Below are 25,589 nucleotides of genomic sequence, written 5' to 3' on the forward strand. Positions count from 1 at the left end.
ATTATGGAGACGGTTTCTTGGACACTCCTGTTACAGGACGCCAACAATCTGCAATAAACCAAAGACCAATGCAGCTCTGCCATCTAGTGGTGAGCTGCAGAACTGGAGATTTCAGATGTCAAAGATAAGGCTACGTTCACATTAGCGTTGTGCGCCGCTGCGTCGGCGACGCAACGCACACAAAAACGCACCAAAACGCACGCAAAAACGCTGCGTTTTGCGACGCATGCGTCGTTTTTTGCCGAAATTCGGACGCAAGAAAAATGCAACTTGTTGCGTTTTCTTGGTCCGACGCTTGCGGCAAAAAAGACGCATGCGTCGCACAACGCAACAAACAAAAACGCATGCGTCCCCCATGTTAAATATAGGGGCGCATGACGCATGCGTCGCCGCTGCGTCGCCCGACGCAAACTAGCATAACGCTAGTGTGAACGTAGCCTAAACTGCACCTCTAGGGTGGGCAATTATTTTTACCAAGGGGCTATATGACAGACTGACTGTTGTGGAGGCCAAACCGATAGGCTGAAATTAATTCTGCTCAATATTAATATATTATTATTTTACATTATTTTTAGCACTTAATATTAAGTGGAATCAAGTATGCCAACACCCATCTATGAGCCCCCACACAGCCAGCTTATATGCAGTATGATCCCCCACATAGGCACCCTATAAACAGTATGAACCCATACACAACACCCCCTATATACAGTATCAGCCCTCACACAGTCCCCCTATATAAAACATGTGTTCTCGCATAGTCAGTGGCTCAGTGGTTAGTACTGCAGCCGTGCAGCATTGGGGTCCTGGGTTCATATCCCACCAAGGACAACATCTGCATTGAGTTTGTATGTTCTCCCGGTGTTTGCGTGCATTTCCTCTGGGTTCACCGCTTTCCTCCCACAGCCCAAAGACATAGTGACAGGGACGCACAATCTAAATTCCCTATGGGGACAGTGCCGATAATGTCTGTACATTGCTGTGTAATATGATGGCGTCATACAAGAAACGCATAAATAAATGTCGCTCTATATACAGACACACACCCTACAGACATTCATACATAGATGTCAAAATAAAAATTAAGGACGAATGCACGGTGCGGCCCGCAGGCCACTGTTTTCAGCTGTTTGGTTGTGTAGGTCTGCGAGCCAGCCTGAAACAGCCAGAGGACCGGATGTGGCGCATGGGCCGGACTCTGCCCAGGTCTGATCCACCCTGAACATTAATTTCTGATTTAAACCCCTTCACTACCTTTGCCGTACATGTACGTCAGCGGTAATGTCCCGGCTTTTGATGTGGGCTCACATAGCCAAAAGCGAGTCACAAATCCCACCATCGGCGCCCGTCACATGATCGCTGGGAGCTGATGGGCTGTCCTGACAGCTCGTGACTGGCGTTCATGGGGCATCGTGATTTCTGCTATCTATAGCATTGCAGAAGCACTATCAAAATATAAAATAAACTAATCCGATCGGTAAACGGCGTAATGAGAAAAAAATAAAAACACCAGAATTACGTTTTTTAGTCGCCGCAACATTGCAATAAAATGCAATAAGAGGCAATCAAAACGTCAGCTAAGGAAGCAAATAATAAGCCCTAATTTATCACCAAAATGGAAATGCTATGGTTCTGGGAAAAATCGCAACAAAAACTATTTTATTATAATTTTTTTTACAAATTTCTAAAATTCGGGGAATCATATGACCAGATCAGTTTACCATATAATGAACATGGTGAATAAAATAGGGATTTTTGTGAACTCACCGTAAAATCCTTTTCTCCGAGCCACTCATTGGGGGACACAGGACCGTGGGTGTATGCTGCTGTCACTAGGAGGCTGACACTAAGTAAATACAAAAAAGGGTTAGCTCCTCCTCTGCAGTATACACCGCCCACTGGCTCCGGATAATACCAGTTCGTAGCAAAGCAGTAGGAGATTAACAATAAAAACTCTTAACCATAGAAACAACACGTCAGACTAGAACACTTATTATAGGCAACAAGCCAAACAAGGGTGGGTGCTGTATCCCCACCAATGAGCGGCTCGGAGAAAAGGATTTTACGGTGAGTACACAAAAATCCCTATTTCTCCATCGCCACATTGGGGGACACAGGACCGTGGGACGTCCAAATGCAGTCCCTAAGTGGGGAATAACAACCCAACAGTGTAAACTTATGGCACCTGCTGACTACAGGTGCGCTGCCGCTGCCTGCAGGATATGCCTACCCAGGCTTGCATCTGAATATGCCTGAGTATGGACATTGTAATGCTTTGAAAAGGTGTGCAGGCAAGACCAGGTTGCAGCTTTGCAAACCTGCTCTGCAGACACTCGATTCTGAATGGCCCAGGATGCACCCACCGACCGAGTGGAGTGTGCCCTGAGGCCCACAGGGATAGGCTTGCCTCTGACGCGGTAAGCCTCTTGAATAGTCGACCGAATCCATCTGGCGATTGTCGACTTAGAGGCGGCCAGTCCCTTCCGGTGTCCCGCCGGGAGCACGAACAGAGCATCAGTCTGTCGAAAAGATGCCGTCCTAGACACATACTTCCTGAGGGCTCTGACAAGATCCAAGGAGTGAAGAGCCTTCTCCACGCGGTGCGTTGGAGCAGGGCAAAGAGACGGAAGGACGACACCACCTTCGGGAGGAAAGTAGCGGACGGTCGGAGAACTACCTTGTCCCGGTGGAACGTAAGGAACGGCTTCCTACAGGAAAGAGCCGCCAACTCCTAGACTCGTCTGATCGAGGTAAAGCCACGAGAAAAGCCACTTTCCATGAAAGGAGACGCAGAGAGATGTCCTGCAACGGCTCGAAGGGAGATTCCTGTAGGACACCTAGGACCAGGTTAAGGTCCCAAGCCTCTAGCGGGCGCCTTGTAGGGAGGCACCACGTGAGACACTCCCTGAAAGAATGTTCTGACCTGAGGTTTGGAAGCGATTTATTGTTGAAAAAGAACTGACAAGGACGAGACTTGCCCTTTAAGGGAACTCAGCGAAAGCCCCAAGACCAGACCGGATTGGAGGAAAACCAGGATGGTAGGCATGTTGAAAACCATCAGAGGGCGACCTTTGCTTCTGCACCAATCAAAAAAGATCTTCCAGGTCCGATGGTAGATACACGATGACACCAGCTTTCGGGCACTGATCAAGGTGGAAACTACCTCGCGGGAAAAACCCGCTTAAGTCAGAACCCAGGATTCAACGGCCAAGTCGTCAAACACAGGGCCCCTGAGTTCTGGTGGTAGATCGGGCCCTGAGAAAGAGGCCAATCCGGGGCGATGAGAATTACCGGGACACCCTCTGCCCTGATCACTCTGGGGAGCAGGGGCAGAGAGGGGGGGGGCAGTAGGGAAGAGGCAAGGGAAGTGAAACTGACTCCAGGGAAGGACTAGCGCGTCCCCTCCGATTGCTCTGGGATCCCGGGCCACAAACTGAGGTACCTTGGCATTGAACCAGGAAGCCATAAGGTCTACGTCCGGAGTACCCAAACGAAGACAGATTTGTTGGAATACGTCCTGATGGAGAGACCACTCTCCTGAGGCAAGACTTTGCCAGCTGAGGAAGTCCACAGCCCAATTCTCCACTCCTGGAATGTGAATGACCGATATGACCGAGTGGTTGTGTTCGGCCCAGCGAAGGATGTGTTCTACCTCGCGCATTGCAGCTCTGCTGCGGGTGCCCCCCTGATGATTTATATAAGTCACTGCCGTGGCATTGTCCGACTGGATACGGATGGGGCGACCTGCAAGGAGATGATGGAACCGCTTTAGGGACAGCCTGATCGCCCGTATCTCCAGGATGTTGATTGGAAGATGAGACTCGTGACGAGTCCAGGTTCCCTGCGCAGTGTGATGGCGAAAAACCGCTCCCCAGCCTAGTAGGCTGACGTCGGTGGCGACTACCAGCCAATGGACCGGGAGGAAGGACCTCCCTTGGAGAAGAGAGGATTGGAGCATCCACCATTGGAGTGTCTGCCTGACCTGAGGGGAGAGGGGACACGGTCGAGGGAAAACGGACTCCCGTCCCATGCGCCCAGAAGAGCGTTCTGGAGGGGGCGGAGGTGTAGTTGCGCAAAAGGAATCGCTTCCATTGCGGCCACCATTTTTCCAAGAATCCTCATGCCGAAATGGATGGAGCAGGGGGGTTGGAGCGACTGGATGGCCTGGGAAAAAGCTCAGGCGCGCCTTCCCGCTTCGGGAGGGCGAGAAGCAAAAAACGGGGGTTGGAGGGGGGGGGGGGGGAGAAATCGATTTTTTAACCGGAGGACACCAGATCCCTGACCCACTCGTCGTGAACGACGGCGAGCCAGGCATGACGGAACAAGAGAAGGCGTCCGCCAACTTTGCTTGTGTCGTCCGGACGGGATTGCGAGTCATTTGGAAGAAGATGATTGGGGTCTGGATCCCCTGGACCTAGATTGTGTGGAGTGGCCAGGAATGGTTGGGCCTGTATGAAGCCTGAGGGCTCTTGTCTCTGGCGACACGGCGCCCGAACCAGGGGAACTGGGCGATGAATGCCATGAGTAGGTTCCACGAAAGGGCCGAAACTGGGCCTGTGGCTGTCGTTGGAACGTTTGTCTGAATCTCTGCTGGGGAAGGGAAATACTTTTACCTCCCGTAGCGTCGGAAATCAGTTTGTCCAGTTTTTCACCAAAAAGACAGCCACTAAGATAGGGCAGAGATGTGAGCGACTTTTTAGATACGGAGTCCGCTCGCCAGTTCCTCAGGCATAGCGCTCTCCTAATCGCCACAGCGTTAGCAGCCGTAAGTGCAGAGCAGTTCGCCGCGTCCAGGGAAGCGTTAACTAAGTAATCACCAGCCAAGGAGATTTGATTTGCAAGCTCCGCTATGTCATTAGAAAGGTCGCTGTTCTGTAAGGTCTTATGCAGAGAGTCTGCCCAAAAAGCCACAGCTTTGGCTACGCAGGTAGCAGCAAAAGAGGGGAAGAGTGCAGAGCCTGAAGCCTCAAAGACTGAACGGCCGAGGCTGTCAACTAGGCGGTCCGTGGGATCTTTGATAGAAGACCCGTCCGGCACAGATAGGATAGTTTTAGAGGACAAACGTGAGACAGGAGGATCCACAGGATGGGATTCTGTCCATTGTTTTCAGAGAAAAGGGATATTTGGACTCAAGAGATCTCTGGCCCTGAAAACGTTTGTCTGGAAGCTCCGTATGTCGCTGGACTGTGGCCTGGAACTCCGGGTGATTGGAAAATACTCTGTGAGTACGTTTAGTCTTTTTGAAGGACACCGAATTATACGTACTGGAAGTCGCCGGTTCCTCGTCGACTTGAAGGGACTGGTTGACGGCCTCAATAAGACTATCTATAGTGCTCTGATAACCTGGCGACTCTAGATCTAGAGGCCCATCGGACTCAGGATCAGAGTCCTGGTCGGAAGAGGTGCCTGGGGAGCGAGAGCGGGAAGCGGAGCTACCAGACGCCGAGGCACCAGAGGGCCTGGGGGACGACTACGGACGCGCTTCCTAGATGGCCACTTGTTGGGACTAGTCACCGCGGGCTCGTTTGCAGCAGGGGGCTCCTGAGCGCTTTTAGGGTCACAAGCATTACAGACCAGGGCAGTATGCCCGCTTGGTAGCGCAGCCTGACAGGAGGTGCAAGAAGTAAAGAACACTGTATTCGTTTTTGCAGACTTTTTGTGTTTAGGCAGAGACATGTTGTCTGCTAATCTCCGTGCAGGCTGTGCAGCCAGTAAAAACAGAGCACTGTGCAGCCAGTAAAGCGGAGCACTGGGCAGCTAGTAAAAACGGAGCACTTTGTAGAGGGGAGCATGCAGAAGGATGGGAGCTGTCAGCGGTGGCGCGCAGCGCACGTACCCAGGTCCTGTGTCCAGATGCCGCACTGGTGAGAAGTGGCGTCGAGGTCCCCCCTGTTGTGACAAGATGGCCGCCGAGAGCTTGGAGGGCGCTTCTCGCAGTGTGTGAGAAGCGCTGAAGCGGTGGGCGGGAGCTCACGCGTGACGCGCGCTGTGGGTGGGCCGCGGCCTAGCAGTCAGAAGCCGGGAACTAAAAGAGCGGTGCCCAGCCGCAAGATGCGGCCGAGCCCGCCGTGCGCTCAGGAGCCCCCCCTTACCCCAGAAGACTCACCGCTAGAGACCCTCTTCAGGCTAGGTATGAGGGGCGATGCAGTCCACCTCGATCCAGCGCCCTCTTGATGAGGAGCTGGAGAGGGACTGGGAAGCTCCTTGCAGCACCGCTATTCTTTTAGTGGTGGAGAAGAGGGAGGGCGGCCGGACAGTACTCTGGGAAGATGGCCTCTGTGTATCCTAAGGGTTTGCTCCCCTAGGATTTCACAGGGCATGTCCACGGCCGAGCATCCCACATCGCAGGAAAGGGTACGGGGAGTAAACTCGCCGTGCTCGCCTGTTGGTGTTTCGGGAGAGATCGGACCCCTTAAAAGTGTCCGTCGCCCCCTTCATCCTCTTGCACAAATTGAGAAAAAAATAAAAATGTCTGGAAAGAAACAGACGCAGTGTGCCTCCTACGGACACTAAGCAAGAACTGGTATTATCCGGAGCCAGTGGGCGCTGTATACTGCAGAGGAGGAGCTAACCCTTTTTGTATTTACTTAGTGTCAATCTCCTAGTGACAGCAGCATACACTCACGGTCCTGTGTCCCCCAATGTGGCAACACACTTGAAATCTCATACAACTCTTCCCATAAAAACAAGCCCTCATATGGCTACTCGCATATAGCCAAAAAAAAAAAAAAAAGTTAAGGCTCTTGGAAGAAAAATAATATAAAAAATGCCTGAAATGTGCCGGGTATTAAAAGGGTCAAAGATGAATTATTGAAAATATAGGAAAATCCCCAATCCCAATACTGTACAATACTTGTGTGCAGCCTACACAGTACGCACTGGATATAGGGAGATTCAGTGCCGGGCGGCTGTGACTACACACTACATAGCGTACTCTCACATCTGTTATTTCAGGCTCACGGCTCTTTCCTGCTCTGCTATACTGGGACAGTCCCACACCCATGTCTGCTATAAACAAGCTCGTCTCTCATCCAAGAGCTAATGGGTGCGGCAACAAAGCCCAGGAAAACTATGCCGCATTGTTCTGGGAAAAATGTAGGGTAATCCTGTGAAAGCTGTTGTGACAACACACAAGCCGGAGCTGGAAGATCCTCAAAGACGCCCTCCCCTGAGGGCCCAAATACTGGAAGCAGAAGCATCAAAAGGCTGAGCAGTGAAGCGGCCCGCTTAACCCTTTGTGTAATGTCTGACGTCCTCAGATTACTTGTTCGTTTGCATGTCACCAAACACTAGATCACCGATTGTCGGCCGGTCTTGATGCACCATAAATGTACAAACATGAGACTTTTTTCCAAGTCTTGGGCCACCAGCTTACCTCTCCTCAGGGCACTCCTCCAGATACTTTTCAACCCTCTTATACAAAGGGTGCAGTCCTTTAATGTCAAGCATGTCCAGCATCTGAGCTTGGAGCAGCTTGTACAAAATACATCCTTTAGGCAATCCCGTGCTCTCCATCTTGTGTTTACCTGCCAAAAAAAACATTACAAGGTCTCACATCACCTGCAGACAGTACTCACTGTACATCGCTCTATGGTCCCGGTGGGACACAACATCTTGGAAGCCTGGATCTTCATACTTAGGTCTCACCTAGCTAATTAGATGGATCTTTAGCTTCTAGAAGTTATTACAAAATTAGAGAGCTGAAACATCTTCCCCGAATCCATGGAAGATAACTCTGCATCCTTGTCAAAACACTTACATGGCTGAGGTGCTCATGAAAATGATCAAAGCTTTAATCTACTGATCTCTATTAAAGCAAGTCTGTCTGTGGGATCAACCTTCCCAAGCCGTCTACATGGTCATGTAGGTTATAGGAACCTAAATAAAATGATACCTTGATATCTGTGATTCATGGTATTTGTGGTGTGTGTTCTGAGTGTTATTTCAGAAAAATCCAAGTTTTTCTTAATATGTAAACGAGCTCTTAAAGATCTATGGGCCAGACATAGATCTGTATGAGAATCTGCCTCCAGAGTTTATTTTTAATGAAAGGATTAGTTGCCGGGGCGTGGCCTAGCGAGCGATGTGAGCGGACGTGCGACGGATCTCTCTCCCCGCACCGCACCTAAATCCTCACCCTTGAAGGCGCCGCCGAGCGCCGAAAACCGGGCGAAGTTGCTCCGCAGGACCCCTGGGCATGGAGGAGAGTGCCGGAGGCAGCGAAAGGAGAAGAGCGGTAATGCCGCGCAAAAGACAGTCAGCGCCCGCGGCTGGCGCGAAAATCCAAGATGGCGCCGTGGCAGAGGAGGAGGCGGCCAGAGCCAGCACCGCATACCGCCGGAGGCTTGAGGTAATCGCCCGGCTGGAGCGGTTTGCTCGGACAGAGGAGGGGGGTGCCCTGCTGCTGGGCCCTGAGGGGCCAGATGAGGAGGAAGTCCCGCAGAGACAGGAGAGAGGAGGGGATGACACCCTCAGTGTGGTGGAGGAGCGGCTTTCTCCAGGGAAGAGGCAGGAGATGCAAGAGACAACTAACATGTCACCCACCGCCAGTCCAGTGCAGGCTAAGGACTCTGAGGGTGCGCAGCAATCAAACGTGGGGGAACCTACACTGCAGGACATTTTCTCAGTCGTTATACACTGCAAATCTGCCCTGGCTGCGCTGAACCTAAGGGTAGACGATCTAACAGTTGAAATGAAGTCCCTTAATTCTGCTATGCGTAAAGTGGAGAAAAGAGTGGAGGTGGTGGAGGAGCGCGTGGGCAGTGTGGAAGATCAGACAAATGAACTGTTGAAAAGAGAAAAGAGATACATTCAGCGCATTGCAGAACTGGAATTTAAAACAGATGACCTGGAAAATCGTTCCCGTAGGAACAATCTAAGAATAATTGGGGTGCCGGAGAAGGTGGAGGGGAATAATCCTACGGAATACATTGAGGCATGGCTCAAAAACTCGGTGGGAGGAGCAGACCTTACCAACCACTTCTCCGTGGAGAGGGCCCATAGAGTCCCCACCCGGCCCCTGCCGCCTGGATCCCCCCCTCGAGCTCTGCTGGCAAAAATTTTGGACTATCGGGACCGGGAAACCCTACTAAGGAAGGCCAGGATCAGTGACGGACTGAGCATAGACGGAAATCGGATCTCCATTTATCCGGACTACTCGGCATCGGTGCAGAAACTGAGAATGAGGTTCGGCGAGGTCAAGAGGCGGCTCCGAGACCTGGACCTAAAATATTCGATGTTATACCCGGCTAAGCTCAGGGTGGTGGCGCTGGACCGTGTTCATTTTTTCCAGAACCCGGAGGAGGCTATGCACTGGCTAGATACCAATACTAAGAAAATTGGCGTGGATCGGAGCCGATGAGACTGACGCTGAGACTTCGTCATTCATTTGTTTATACCCCCTGATGGTGATTTTTGAACTTGTCTTACAGAATGCACCCAAAAGTTTGAAATAGTGTGCTCGGCGGCGCAAAGAATATTTCATGTTGATAGCGGTGGGAGGGGGAGAGATGGACTGCAAGGGGCTCAGTTCTAGGTTGTATCAAGAGCTCTCAGTTCTCATACAGAGAAAGAAAGTTTGTACTAGTTGAATTCTATTGAGTTTTAGATGGGGAAGTTGGGAAAGGGGGATGGGGGGGTGTCGGGGGAGACCTGAAGGAGACTGCTCTAACTCATTGTTTTTTCTCTAGAAAATGGGAGGGGACGTTAATATTATAAGCTGGAATGTTAGGGGGTTAGCGGACGCCACTAAGCGCGCGGCAATATTTCAGTATCTTCTGAAACAGAGGCCCTCGGTGATCTGCCTGCAAGAAACCCACCTAGTGGAGGAAAAAGTTGATATATTACAGAAACGGTGGGTGCGCAAGGCGTATCATTCGACGTTCTCTAGTTACGCGAGGGGAGTGTCAGTCTTAATTCACACTAATACCCCATTTGAGGAAGTTGAGGTTAAAATTGATACGGATGGTCAATACGTTTTGTTAGTGTGTAAAATCCTTGACTGTTTAATGTGCATAGTATCATTGTATATACCTCCGCCATACTCTGGAAGGAAGATCCAGGACATATTGGAGGCTATAAGAGGTTGGGATGGGATCCCCCTTCTGGTGGTGGGTGATGTAAACAATATAGCAAATGACCACTGGGACAAGAGTAACCACGCATCACAGCGCAGGGACGGTAATGACACTCCCTTTGGTAACTATCTCAGAGAAATTGGTTGGATTGATTTATGGAGGGTCCGCAATCCCAATACATATTCCTATTCCTGTTACTCGACTACATACGGCTCGATGTCAAGAATTGATGTTGCCTTGGGTAACGATAGGATGAACGAACTGTTAAACGGGGTGGAATATAATCCCAGGATTTTATCAGACCATAGCCCAGTTCGGGTCTCTCTAAAGTTGTCAGGTCAGGTTGGATTAAGGAGGGCGGGTTGGAAAATTCACCCAGTCTGGCTACAAATTTTGGACATGGCAAAGGTGGGAGTAGAGATAGAGGAATTTTTCAAAATTAATGAAGGGAGCGCGGAATGCCATGTAGTGTGGGACACCATGAAAGCTTATTTAAGGGGAATTTTGTTTAGGGATATCTCAAGACATAAGACAAGGACCAAAGAGCGGGATCAGGGCGTTTTAGAGGAGTTGAAAGCAGCAGAGGCGGCATTGGGGGAACATCGTACCGGGGAATCTCAGAGTCGTATGAGGGCAGCTCAGCGGGAGGTCGATCAGTTATTTTTGAAAAAGGCGGAGAGGTTGAGGGCCTTCCAGAGAGAAACTTTCTACTCGGAGGGGGAGAAAGTGGGGCACTTGCTCTCGGTAGTGGCATCCGCGCAAAGAGACTCTTCACATGTTTACTCTATTAAGACGGAGGAGGGAACGTTGGTTACTCAGGGGGAGCAGATCCTGGAAGTGTTCAGGAAATTTTATGGAAAATTATATACGTCCAGTGTGGAGAAGGGATCCGAGGATATGGAGAGGTACTTGGAAGAAATTGATATGCCCCGGTTGAGTAGAGAGGAGTGTGAATTATTGGAGGAACCGATTGGGGAGGAGGAACTGGGGGTGGCTTTGGCAGGTGTTGCGGGGGGTAAGGCCCCGGGAGCGGACGGCATTCCAGCTGAGGTTTATAAGACCTTGAAAGAAACTCTGTTGGCCAGGCTGGTGGGGGTGTACAATAGCTCGCTGGAAAGAGGGGAGTTGCCTTTGTCGATGAGAGAGGCTATAGTGGTGGTTATCCCTAAGGCTGATAAAGATCCACTGATGCCAGAATCCTATAGACCAATTTCACTATTGACTGCCGATATTAAGATTTTGGCAAAAGCCTTGGCAAATAGGTTGAGTAGGGTGATAGACAAATTGGTGCACCCTGACCAGTCAGGCTTCATGCCTAACAAGTCAACGGCAATCAACCTGAGAAGGTTGTTCTTAAATTTACAAATCCCTTCAGATAATGCTGGCAAACGGGTTGTGGCATCTTTGGACGCCCACAAAGCCTTTGACTGTGTGGAGTGGAGTTATCTGTGGACAGTGTTGGAACGTTTGGGGTTTGGACCTAGGTTCATCTCATGGGTGCGGCTGCTGTATTCTTCCCCGGTGGCAAAGGTAAGGGTGAATGGCGTCCTCTCTGAGACTTTCTCTTTGTCTAGGGGGACTAGACAGGGCTGTCCTTTGTCCCCACTGCTTTTTGCCTTGGCGGTGGAACCCCTTGCTGCAAAAATTAGAGGTTCCCAGGAGGTGAGGGGATTTATGTACGGAGATTCGGAAGAGAAGGTAGCGTTATACGCAGATGATATTTTGCTCTTCTTGGAGGATTCGGGGGAGTCCCTGACAGGGGCGGAGGCCATTATTGAAGAATTTGGGAGCTACTCTGGCCTGAGAATCAATTGGGAAAAGTCCAATATGATGTTAGTGGATGGGGATTATGAGAATAGTGCTATGAGGGAATCTCATGCAAAGTTGAGGTTGGTGGATAAATTTAAATATTTGGGGATTCAGATTGCGTTGCCTCTGACGAGTTTTGAGGAACTAAATTTGGCGCCACTATTGCGGAAGATACGTATTAAGGTTCAGGCGTGGAAAAAGTTACACTTATCGGTCATTGGTAGAATAAATCTAATAAAGATGATTGTGATGCCGCAACTTCTCTACGTGCTGCACAACTCCCCTATATGGATATCGCAGAATAGATTTCGGAGGATTAGATCTCTATTTGGCGAGCTGATTTGGGGAGGGAAAAGTCCTAGATTTAAACAGGAAATCCTACAAAGACCAAAGACGGAGGGGGGAGTGGCACTGCCCAACCCATGGTTATATTTTTTGGCTTCACAATGTCAGCATTTTAGGGGATGGGGTGTGGAATCGGGTTGGGAGCGGACACCCTGCAGTCTGAGGAAACTGATTGGGTCAAGGGTACTAGTTGAGGGTTTGGAGGGTGGGCATTTCCGAGAGAAGGGGACTAAATTTTGCACTGTTAGGCTCATCCATAAGGTTTGGGACAAAGTTAAAGGAATTAGGGGTGTGAGGGCACTTACTAGGTTTTCGCCCATATGGAATAATTGTCTCTTGCAGGAGTTTAGACAGATGGAGGGATTCCATGTTTGGAAGGGAGCGGGAATTTCTCGGATAAGCCAAGTTTTGCACCAGGGTAGAATTAAGAATTTTGAAACACTACAGGAGGAATTTCAGCTGCCAAGCTCTGAATTGTACCAATACAACCGCATCTCTCATGCATATCGGGCACAATGTAAGAAGGGGCCTATGGAGATCCAGGTGGATCTAATGCTAGATTTTATCCTCATAGGGGAAGGCACGAAGGGGGTGATCTCAGGAATATATGAATTTCTTCTATTTTCCTTTTTAGAGGGGCACCCTATCAGAGCTAGAGCAAAGTGGGAGGCAGACCTGGGGGTGATTGACGGCGATCAGTGGGACTCAATATTGGAATACGTGCCCAGGATCTCGATGAGTGAGCCTGGGAGGCTGTCACAGCTGTTGGTCATTCATAGGGCTTATAGAACTCCGGACATGTTGTATAAAGCTGGTTTAAGACCTAACTCCGAATGCCCTAGGTGCTCGCAGTCCGAGGCGGGTATCCTCCATATGATGTGGCAGTGCCCCAGGTTATCCTCGTTTTGGATCGTGGTGCTAAATAAAGTGGGACTAACATACAAATGTTCGATACCACGGGATCCTTTGGTATGCATATTGGGTTACGTAGAGGAGATTGTAACTGATAACTCGTACAAAACAGTCATTGCAAGATTGCTGTTTATTGCTCGAAAGTTGATCGCTAAGTTTTGGATAAGGGTAGAGCCACCAACGAGAAGAGATTTCATGACACAAGTGGACTATATCGTGGCATTGGAGAAGAGCATTTATTCTAAAAGAAACAAGATGGACCTTTTCAACAAGTTGTGGAATCCTTGGCTCAAGTCGGCGTGATCTGGAGATTGTTTTCTAGTTTTTTGGGTACTCTGCCCCCGTGGGAGCAGTATTGACATGACACCTTCTTGTTCTTGGTTAAGGATAGACGTTTGGGAGGATCGGAGTGGTTTTTCTTGGGTCTCCGGGGATGGGGGGGAGGGGAGGGGAGGGAAGCTGGTTTGGGATTAAAAAGTTTATTGAAAATGCAGAGCATATGTATGTACTGTTTACAGTAATGTAATCTACTTATATTTTTCTTACTGTTTAATAAAAATATTTGATTAAAAAAAAGAAAGGATTAGTTGCCAGTGTAAGACATGTAATGACTGACACTTCTGACTTCACTGCAGAGCTGTGCCTGATTAGAACTAACATAGTACAGCAGAACTTTGAATCATTACAAACACATCTACAGCTCTATATACTGCGGTCAGCTCTGCTGTACCGCCCCTGCCACCACATTGGCTGCCTGTGAGGCGGAAGCTGAAGAAGTGTTTGTGCGCTCAGCTCTGCTGCACAGCTGTGTCTGATTACAATTATGAGAGGAGAGTTGTTGCTGCAGATGTGTTTGTAATGAGACAAAGCTCTCTGTTCATTATAATATCACACAGCTCTGTAGTGATATCAGACTTTCAGTCATTACATGTCTCACAAGGCGAATGCCCCCCTGTCATTTAAAGTAACTCTGGAGTCAGATTCTCTAGAGAGATTATGTCCGGCCCATAGATCTGAACAGCTCATTTACATATTAAGAAAACCATGGAATTCTCTGGAGTAAGACACTGCATTGCCGATATCAAATTATCATTTAAATTCTGTATGACCAACAAGCCCATATAGACGGCTTTGGAGGGTTTGATGCTTCTGACAGATTCCCTTGAATCCCTTAACGCAGTATCATGTACGTGATTGAAGGGGTGATTGCATTTGTGGAGAAGCCCCAGGAGCTGAGCTCCCTCCACATGTGGTAGATATAGCCTATATAATATAGCTGATATCTGTCTAACAGCCATGCCCGAAGATGAGCTCCGGCCGCAGCGGTTTCAGAATGACAGTGGCATTTAAATGGAATGTGCACCACTATCTGCCCTTACCAGCTCCCATGAGTTACTACTGCAGCTGGGGGCAGCCGCCATCTTGGTACTCCTCTGAAGATCAGCTATATTACTGAGCTTTAAAGGAGACCGAGATTTCACTATTTACTGCAATATTACGTTATATAGTATAAGTGAGCAGACTATTGCAGGTTCAGGTCTCATGAGGGGAATACATTAAAAAAAAAAAAAGTAAAAAAAAAATACAAAAACGTAAATATAAAAAGTTCAAATCAACCCTCTTTCCACCCATTAAAAATAAAGATATTAAAAAATATTAAACATATTTGATATCACTGAGTTAATAAGTCTGATGTAGCAAAATAGAAAAAATAACCTGATCGGTAAATGACATAAGAAAAAAAACAAAAAACTCCAGAAATGTGTTTTTTTGGTCACTACTCTTCCCTAAGAAAATAAATTAAAATGTAATAAAAATGGATTAAAATATCATATATAGCCAAAAATGGTATCAATGAAACTGTCAGTTTGTCATGCAAAAAAACAAACCCTCACCCAGCTCAATCGATGGAAAAACAAAACTCTTACAGGTCTCTGAATATGGCGCCACAAACCAGGACTTTGACTACAGAATTAACGCAAAAAAACATGGCAGAACTGCATCTGAGCTTATTATTTCAAAATCTATTGATTAAAATCAACTTTCCTTTGTGGGAAAATGCCTTTAACAACGCCGTTATTTATGTGCAAGGTCTGAGAAATGCAGACTCCAATATGGAGGCAGCAGCGATGTGTAAGGTCAATTCTGGGATAAAAAAGGAAATGACAATTGAAAATCAGTATATAAGGTAAGGGTGTACAAAGTTATAAAGGCTTTCTTCCCTCCCCTTTAGATTTTAGATAACTTTTTTTTTTTCAGGTGTTCATAATTTTTTTTAAAAAACTGATTAAAGACCTTTATGTTACTCTGACTGCTGCAAGGAGCCTTAGCACAGATCCAAGGCTGGAAGAAACGTCCTGTGCCGCGGCAGTTACGTCCTGTGCCGCGGCAGTTACGTCCTGTGCCGCGGCAGTTACGTCCTATTCCGCGGCAGTTAAGTCCTATTCCGCGGCAGTTACGTCCTATTCCGCAGCATTTATGTCCTATTCCGCAGCATTTACGCAAGTGCGACCAGGACACAATCCTGGCTGTGGTTCTTACCACTCCTCAGATACTCGGTACAGAGGTGACCGGCCTCACAGTAATTCCTGCCCTGGGAGCCTGGGATGGGCTTCATGTTTCCGGCTCTTCCAGCATCTGTGCCGGGGCTCAGCAGCGTGGACGTCAGGACATGGATCAGTTCTTTCAGGACATTTTTTGTGCATTGAGATCCACCAACCAATCCATTTGCAGGGAAGAAGAATGGCTTCAGTTGGCGAGCGAGCTCATTCAGGTCAGTGAGGTATTCCTGGTCATCCCGGCAGCCGTATATTAATTCTCCATTCTGGGGGGAAAAAAAGTGGCTGTTAAGAATTCACTCATTTCTTACAAGGCGTTGACAACATCTGGGGACAATTACCGGTAGATTATTATTTTTACTTAAATGCATGGATTTACCAGTTTTGTTACAAATGGGTAGGTATCGTATCTGTGAATAAATTCCCATACAACACCGCTGTATGAATGAGACCGGACAGCCACAGTTGAGCTCGGTTAACCATTTAACCCCTTAACGACCGCCGATACGCCTTTTAACGGCAGCAGTTAAGGGTGCTTAAACCAAAGCACTGCTTTTTAACGGTGCTGAGAAATAAGTGTATAGTGACCCTCCGAGTTGGAATTTCTTAGGGGTCTCAGTTACCAGGGGTAGCTGAGACCCCAGAGAACATGATTTAGGTCAGTTTTTACCGACCCCGGTGTTGCGATCGCTGTTATTAAAAGTATAACGGCGAACGCACAAAAAAAGTCAGATTTTCCATTTATTTTTTCTCTCCTCTGCTATGATCTAGAACATCAGAGGAAAGAGAAATGGGGTCCCCCCCAGTACCTGCGGAGTCCCTGCATCCCCCCATGAAGTCCCCCAGGCCACCGGAGTCGTCTTCTTGGAGAAAATGGCGGATGCATGCGCAGTGTGCCCGCCAAGATCTGCGGGTGGCACCCGCCAACAATAGGACATTTTTCCTATTGGTTCATTTTGATCACTGTGATAGACCCCATCAGTGATCAAAATACAAAAATAATAAATGAAACCCCCATAGATGGGGAAAAATAATAAAAATATATTTTTTATTTCCATTACGGTTAGAGTTGGGCTAAAGTTAGGGTATATATATTTTATTTTTATTTTTTTCGTCACAATCCCCCTTGTACTTGAAGCTTTGAATGGCGTAATTTGGTTTTTAAAAAATTAAGTAGCTCCGCAAAATAATAAAAGTAACAGAAAAATGAAAAATATATATATGGCTCTAAGGCTACGTTGACATTTGCGTTGCGTCGGGCGCAGGTTCGGCAACGCATAGGGACTATACTTAACATGGGGGCGCATGGACAAGAGTCTTGCGTTTTGTGACGCATGCGTCATTTTTGGCGCAAGCGTCAGGGCGCAGAGGACGCAGCAAGTTGCATTTTTTTGCGTCCAAAATCAAGCCAAAAATGGACGCATGCGTCACAAAACAATGCGTTTTTGCGTGCGTTTCACATCCGTCGTGCATTGCGGCGGCGACGCTGCGACCAAAGACGCGAATGCGAATGTAGCCTTAGGCAGCAGCTGAGAGGAGGTCAAAAAGGAGGATAAAAGTAAGAATCTCTCCCATTGGACCATCATCATCAGGAGCTCACTGACAGATTCTCCACTAACTCCTTCTACAGAAACAATAGACTGTGCTACACAGAGGTAATAGAAGGAAACAATGCAACATTTGTAATGAAACCCAATTACAAAAGCGATTTTTAGCAAAAAAAAAAACATGCATTTAAAGGGGTGGAGGGGGATGATTGCCCCCAAAAGGAAATCCCGACTAAGTAAGCAAAGACCAACAAATGGGTTTGTACCTTAAAGATTTTTAAGTTGTTTTGGGACTCCTGAAGTAAACTCATCAAGGCAAAATGCATCCTCTGTGTGTGGCTGTGGGAAAGAAGGAAAAGCTTAACAACATGACATCCTTCAGCGGGACGTACACACCGACTATGGAGGGGCCACGGAGCGGCTATTCAGCTCATACAGCATGAGCCAAGAGCTCCTGCCTATGGGTATACGGGACTTATCAAGAGTATGAAAAAAGGGGCTAGAATATAGAAAAAGGTATTTAAAATCTACTAATTTCTTGTGCATTTTCAGAATGTTACAGAGGTCTAAAACAGAAAACACATTGAATTGTTACAATGGCAGTCACTGGGGATGAAAAGTCACTTAACTATTTAAAAGGATTAATTCCAAAATGTTAAAAGAGGTTGTCCAGGACTTAAGGTACCGTCACACTAAAGGTACCGTCACACTGAACGATATCACTAGTGATCTGTGACGTTGCAGCGTCCTGGCTAGCGATATCGTTCAGTTTGACAGGCAGCAGCGATCAGGATCCTGCTGTGATGTCGTTGGTCGCTGCAGAAAGTCCAGAACTTTATTTAGTCGCTGGACTCCCTGCAGACATCGCTGAATCGGCGTGTGTGACGCCGATTCAACGATGTCTTCACTGGTAACCAGGGTAAACATCGGGTTACTAAGCGCAGAATGTTTACCCTGGTTACCAGCGTAAAAGTAAAAAAAACAAACACTACATACTTACCTTCCGCTGTCTGTCCCCGGCGCTCTGCTTCTCTGCACTGACTGTGAGCGCCGGCCAGCCGGAAAGCACAGCGGTGACGTCACCGCTCTGCTTTCCGGCCGCTGTGCTCACAGTCAGTGCAGGAAAGCACAGCGCCGGAGGACAGACAGCGGAAGGTAAGTATGTAGTGTTTGTTTTTTTTACTTTTACGATGGTAACCAGGGTAAACATCGGGTTACTAAGCGCGGCCCTGCGCTTAGTAACCCGATGTTTACCCTGGTTACCGGCATCGTTAGTCGCTGGAGAGCGGTCTGTGTGACAGCTCTCCAGCGACCAAACAGCGACGCTGCAGCGATCGACATCGTTGTCGGTATCGCTGCAGCGTCGCTCAGTGTGAAGGTACCTTAAGCGATGCTGCAGCGATACCGACAACGATGTCGATCGCTGCAGCGTCGCTGTTTGGTCGCTGGAGAGCTGTCACACAGACCGCTCTCCAGCGACTAACGATGCCGGTAACCAGGGTAAACATCAGGTTACTAAGCGCAGGGCCGCGCTTAGTAACCCGATGTTTACCGTTGTAAATGTAAAAAACAAACACTACATACTTACATTCCCGGTGTCTGGTCAGGTCCCTCGCCTTCAGCTTCCAGCACTGACTGAGCGCCGACCGTAAAGTACAGCGGTGACGTCACCGCTGTGCTGTGCTTTACGGCTGGCCGGCGCTCACCAGTCAGTGCGGGAAGCTGAAGGCGAGGGACCTGACCAGACACCGGGAATGTAAGTATGTAGTGTTTGTTTTTTTACATTTACAACGGTAACCAGGGTAAACATCGGGTTACTAAGCCCGGCCCTGCGCTTAGTAACCCGATGTTTACCCTGGTTACCAGTGACGAAATCGCTGAATCAGCGTCACACACGCCGATTCAGCGATGTCAGCGGGAGATCCAGCGACAAAATAAAGTGCTGGACTTTCCCCAGCGACCAACGATCTCCCAGCAGGGGCCTGATCGTTGGTCGCTGTCACACAACGATTTAGTTAACGATATCGTTGCTACGTCACAAAAAGCAACGATATCGTTAACGATATCGTTATGTGTGACGGTACCCTTACCCATAGGATAGATCATTAATATCTGATCTGTAGGGAAAAGAAACCTTCAGCAGCTCACAGATGTGATCAGTTGCAAAGCGAAACAACTCCGTCAGCTGAATAATGGCAGCGTTCAGTTACTGGACATTCGCCCCTATTCATAAGAGATGGGGTGGCTCTGCAGTACCCGCTGCGGCCACTACAGAGTTGACGGCGCTGTGCTGCTGCGGTAGCACTGGTAACAGCACAATGGTGGGGATGACGCACCCCGCCGATCACATATTGATGACCTATTGAAGAGTGGGCCATCAATATAAGTATTGGACAACCCATTATACCCTATTCATAGAATAACTGGATCGCTGGGGGTCTGACCGCTGGGATCCTCTTGTAATACCAATATCAGGACTCCAGTAATCAGTAAATTAGCCGCTACCCAGACTATAAGGGTTAACTTAACACATTTTGGGAATAACCCTTTAACAATTGTGATGCTGCTGATGGTTAAAGTGTTACAGAAATCAAGTTTATTTGAAAACAAATATAGTAGTACCCTGAAAAGAGATCCAGGGGGCAGTACTTGCTAATCCGCTTCCATTTTCCTTTGGCAACCTTGAAAAAACAACACAAAATATAAAGTTATCATCAAAAGCAAGCAACACTCTGGTCCCTTCTGTAGAGAACACTACTCATCCAGGTGACTTTGCGGCCATCTAGTATCGGTCTTACTCACTGATCCAGTGTGGACTTTAATGTTCATGTTAAATTAGTCACAAATTATGGATTCGTCTTATCTTGTGTATATAAGATGTGCTGCACTCTCCCCGCATAGTCAGAGGACAAATGTCTGGCACTACATGCAGGTTAGTCTGATAGCGCCTGAGTGCTGGGAACGGCACATGATTCTGGGAATTAATCCTGCACGATTGTGAATTTATAGCGAGGGGATAAAGCCCCTGCAATCTGGGAGAAAGTCCAGTCCCTGCTATAGTAAGTGCTCAGAACATATCAATGTATTAACATTTTATTAAAACTTATATATAGATTATATTACATAAATATAACCCAAAAAACTAAAATTTTAGGTATTTACCTGACCGTAATAACCTACGGTAGATCATTTATTCTATGTTTTTTTGGTTCAAAATGTTTACAGTAAAAAAAAAAAAGCCATTTCGTTTTTTTTTTTTGTTTGTTTTTTTTTAAACATTCGCATTGCAAAGCTAAATTTTATACATTGTACAATAATGTATATGTACCCTCAAAAAGCCACTGCCTGCATAAAACGAAACCTCAGGGTCATGTCACTGACAAAAGTAGAAAACAAAATTATAATTGGTGAACAGAGGCACAAAATTTTTTTAAAAAAATTAGCCGGTCATTAGGGCCCATTCAAATGTAGACACTCAGGGGTTCTAATTAGTGATGGGTGAACGTGCTGGGATAAGGCGTTATCAGAGGGTCATTGCTGCAGGTCTTATTGCTATTCAACAGCCGCGGTCCATGTGTTGTGGTCCATGTGTTGTGGTCCATGTGCTGCGGCCCATGCGTGGCGGCCCATGCGTGGCGGCCCATGCGTGGCGGCTGTTGAATAGCAATGAGACCGGCAGCCGCGGGGACTGGAACATAGTGTTAGGGCACTGACATGCTGATTTACAACACCCAATCATTTTAGATTCTCTCTTCCCATTGAAAACGTGTATGGGGGTAACAGGAGTAGCGGTCAGTTGACGGCTATCTAAGATGTAAGGGAGGACCTCTTCTACTCTCAGGGTTATTGACCTGAAATCCAATTTTCATCTACTTGAAGTGCTTTAAACATTAGAATAAATGCCGGAACGTAAAATGCAAATTGTCACAAGATCCCAGTCCTGTTTGTTAGGAAAATAATCTTTCCTCTGCCAAAACATATTCAGGCAAATTAAAATAAGCTATTTATCTAGGCGTATCTGCCAAACTCCGCAAATGGCCTTCACAGTAATATGAGCCGACCTCTGGGGTGTTGTCACTCGGTGCAGAGCAGCCATTACCAACCTTTAGATGCTGGTGCATACAGAAACGACACACCTTTTTCTTAACCTCCTTTGTGATGTGGGCCGACGACGGGATAAATCCACATTTGGGCTAGGTTATAAAAAAAAAAGAGAGAGAATAGAGAATTAATCTTTATAGTCAGCTCGGTATATAAAAGGTTTACAAAACACAGGGCAAGAAAGAGTTAACCATAATCTCCGCAGGACTAAGCCCGGTGCTGGACGCAGATGAAACAGAAACAGGAATACAATGCAGCTCATTCACGGCGACAAACCCAGGCTCCTCCATGTTGGAGCTCAGCATCTCTGGAACAGGACACCACTGGGAAGAAGTTCCCCTGCACAGCCAGGTATACTGTGCGGGGTCAGTGCACGTCGTGGAGGCTGGACTCCTCCTCCAGCACTGTTATATGTGTGCTGCTCTCCTCACATATGCAATGTGCCATGCCTCCTTCTGGAAACCTTTTTTTTGTATTTGTAAGGGTATATTATAGGGGTAATACGCTGTGGATTTGGGGTGGAAAATCCGCAGTGTATTATATAGTAGCAACAACGGAGAATGAGAATTTAGGATCATCTAGGAAGTTTGCATTTAAAAATAAATAAAAACCCCAAAATAAAAAAAAATAAAAAAGTTAAAAAGAGCAACGACGTGACACACGATCCCAGTTAACCACTTAGGAGCTGTGAAAATAGTCTTGTGACGTACACCTATACAAATGCAACACAAAAGGATATCAGTCTGTTCACCTTAATCTCTATGCAAAATATAGGCCTGTGCTCCACAAAGGGGAAAGTCTGCAAACGGGTGAGGTTGGGAAGGCACATGGCGTACCCGCTGACATCCATGTCTTTCTCACATCGGGACTCTGCAACAAAAGGGAAAATATTGGGAGAAGTCACAAACGGGTTCCATGTAGGCAGCTCTCTATTGCACCTACACAGTGCAGACTGTTACCACGAAGTCCACGGATTACAAAGGGAAGGAAGAGGGGGAGACACCAAGCGTAATAGGGTCTTATCCGGCGGAGGTGGAGGAATTGCTCACCTTTTGGGATTGTTTAACCCACAACTGAGGAATCGGGGTGTGAACGCTGCGGCAGAATAGATCATGCGGTTTATTCACAACCAACTTCTTCATGATTGATTATGGTTGTCCTGATGAAGCAGTTGCTTCAACTTCAAAATGTGTTGAGAATAAACCACATGATCTAATCCCGCATCACATCCTCTGGATTTCTTGAATCTAGCAAATAGTAAAAAAACAAACAAACAAAAAAAAAAAACACACTAACATTAAATGGGCCTTAGAGTGACTGCAGACCTGTGAATGTTCACACTGCGCACACTGCATGCTATGAGGATTCTCCGGTGAAGAATGAAATTTGCATACTTCCAGCCACATTACGACTAGCCGTGCCCAGCCTCGCTAAACACAAGTGACTAGAGTGAGGTCACGCGCGTCTAGTCAGAATGTGGCCGGGTGTATGCATATCACATATTTGCGGTCACATTCCAAGCACAGGAGAATCCTTACAGCCGGCAATGTGTGCGATGTGAGTATTCACAAACCTACAGTCAAAGTGACTGCAGACTTGCAGCCCAAGGCCGGACAACCCCTTTAAGGCCTCACTTAAACATCAGTGATTTTTCTTATATGCATTTTATGGATGAATCGTTGTCCATATTACGTCTGGGCACAAGAGTTACAGGGAAATGGAGCAGATAAATGGTTTATTATAACTGGATGATGTATACTGGTGAAATCCTGGCTATACGTGCTGGTATTCGTCACATCCATGTAGCGTAAAATCCAGTGTACACATTAAACTCATGCTTAGAATGCGATGCGAGCATAGCCCTAGGAGTGACGTATTCTGAATACCAGGGGAAGATAGTTTTAGTAAGTCAAAAAAGTTGTTTAATGAAATTTTTCTGGCTAAAAATACATTTCTGCAGTGTCTCCAGGTACAGGCACACTTTTGTATGTGCCATTCTGCCCACTATATATTTTGAATAAAGGCATTTTTATATGTATTATGGTTTTATGTCATTCCTTTAAATTTGGTTAAGATAGACTAATACTCTTACCTTCCATATGTAAGGCGCATATTTATGGATTTTCATACATGAGGTTCTTTGTTGTTTCTCATAGCAGATTGTTACATTTGCACAGGGTGTAAAAATAATAATAATAATAATAATAATAATTTTTATTTATATAGCGCCAACATATTCCGCAGCGCTTTACAAATTATAGAGGGGACTTGTACAGACAATAGACATTACAGCATAACAGAAATACAGTTCAAAACAGATACCAGGAGGAGTGAGGGCCCTGCTCGCAAGCTTACAAACTATGAGGAAAAGGGGAGACACGAGAGGTGGATGGTAACAATTGCTTTAGTTATTCGTAATATGCTCAGTGTTAGGATTCCTCACTAATGGCTGCTAATGTTGTAGCCAAAATAGTTAAAATTAAATCAATAGCACTACAAAAAGTTGCAGGGTAGCCCAGACCAAAGAAGTGGAAAAGTTGGGTCAGCCCATGACCACAAGCATGGAAAACACATCACATGACCATACTGCACACTGTCAGGATTCAGCAATCCGCAGGGAGAAAGGCGCCCGGCAGAAATTTATGTTTAGCCTGGAAAACCTACAACCAAGTTTTGGGTTTTTTTTTTATCCGCCCATCGAGAATGCATGGACCCAGAGTTCTCATTTCTCCAGACCTGCCTCACCACTTAACCTTCCTGGCACCAGCTGCTGTATGTTCCCTGAAGGCAGCACACGGTATCATGTAGAGAGCATGCAGCAGTCATATATAAAGGGTCTTATCTGGCCTCCCCATACAGCAGCTCCTACCACTCTTCACACTGATGTGACGGTCATTGTCAGTGTGCACATAGTGACGCCATATAACCCCTTCAGGGAGGATTTTACATTGTTCTTGTTCTTCATTTTTCATAGTGCATTCATTTAGTCATAAGTGTTTTATTTTTACTTCCAAACAGAGCTTTTTTTTTTTTTTCTACAACAACTTGTATTGGTCAGTGGCATCGTTTTGGGGTACATATAACTTAGTAATTAAATTCTATTACATCTTTAAGGGAAATAATAGAAAAGAACAGCAATTCTGCCATTGGTTTCTGACATGCATTTATGCTAATCAAATACTGCACAAATAAAGTGTGACGAATCAGGAGGATTAAAGTGGCGGTCTGATATATTAGTTTTCAACATCGATCCATATCTATTTAATGCCATAATCTACACTATTTTCTACGCTAATTGCTTTTTTTTTTACTACCTTTTTGATGAAACTTTGTATTAGAATCCTAGCGCATGTTGGAATTAATCAAACAGAAGAGCCATCAGGGGGGCAAATGCTGCAGTCACCGCCATAGCCCCTACCCCCACCGTAAACTCAAGCATCATCAGTGACCTTTGTTTCAGGGGCCGAGCTAGTCCCTGCTCTGTCACTATGCAATAAGGGCACTGAGAGTGCGCTCTGTCGACGGCTCAGGTACATAGTAAAGAGCTGACAAGAGAGCGCACTGTCAGTTCACGTTGTCAGAGTATCTGGCAAGCAGAGACAAGCGTGGTTCCCCAATTAGTGACGTTACTGGTCTCTGCATGCGGGGTATTCTGACAACGCGCACTGACAACGTGTTTTCTTTCTGGCTCTTTACTACTGATCTGAGCCAGCAACAGAGCGCACTGTCACTGCACATATTGCAAAGTGACAGAGGAGAGACTACCTCAGCCATTGAAACAAAGGTGGGGGTAGGGGCTATGGCAGTGACTGCAGCATTTGCCCCCTTCTGTTTGATTAATTCCAACATGCACTACGATTCTAGTACAAAGTTTCATCAAAAAGGTAGTAAAAAAAATAAATAAATAAAAATAATGATGACGCTTCATTGCAGGGAGGAAGCAGATGCTCTAGCATGTGTCCTCTGATGACGCTTTTGTTAGAGTATCCGAGCATGCACTGGGATTATTAATAGAAGCATGAAAAAGTAGGAAAAACAAAGAAAATTAATTAGATAGTGTAGTTAAGGAATGATAAGAAATTTCTTAAGTCAAGTATATTAACAAATACTTTAGATAATAGCATTAAATAGATCGGGATTTAGGAATAATATGCATTTCGAACCACCCCTTTAATCCTTCTGCCTATTTACTAGTGATGAGCGAGTATACTCGTTGCTCGGGTTTTCCGGAGCACGCTCGG

At 46.7% G+C, this 25,589-nt stretch overlaps 1 protein-coding gene across 3 annotated transcripts in view; it reads right to left on the reverse strand.

Moving 5' to 3' along the window:
- IPPK (inositol-pentakisphosphate 2-kinase) overlaps positions 1 to 25,589 on the reverse strand; it is a 126,867-nt gene that overhangs the window by 16,602 nt on the left and 84,676 nt on the right. For all 3 annotated transcript variants that reach the window (XM_069736918.1, XM_069736919.1, XM_069736920.1), the window contains 6 exons: positions 22,100 to 22,218; positions 21,351 to 21,440; positions 19,870 to 19,928; positions 17,514 to 17,586; positions 15,684 to 15,966; positions 7,376 to 7,526 (listed from right to left, as the gene is read on the reverse strand). In XM_069736918.1, the coding sequence (XP_069593019.1) occupies positions 7,376 to 7,526; positions 15,684 to 15,966; positions 17,514 to 17,586; positions 19,870 to 19,928; positions 21,351 to 21,440; positions 22,100 to 22,218 (775 nt within the window). The remainder of the gene's footprint in view (positions 1 to 7,375; positions 7,527 to 15,683; positions 15,967 to 17,513; positions 17,587 to 19,869; positions 19,929 to 21,350; positions 21,441 to 22,099; positions 22,219 to 25,589) is intronic.

The sequence above is a fragment of the Ranitomeya imitator genome, chromosome 8 (assembly GCF_032444005.1).
Source record: "Ranitomeya imitator isolate aRanImi1 chromosome 8, aRanImi1.pri, whole genome shotgun sequence".
In the NCBI taxonomy this organism is placed as follows: domain Eukaryota; kingdom Metazoa; phylum Chordata; class Amphibia; order Anura; family Dendrobatidae; genus Ranitomeya; species Ranitomeya imitator.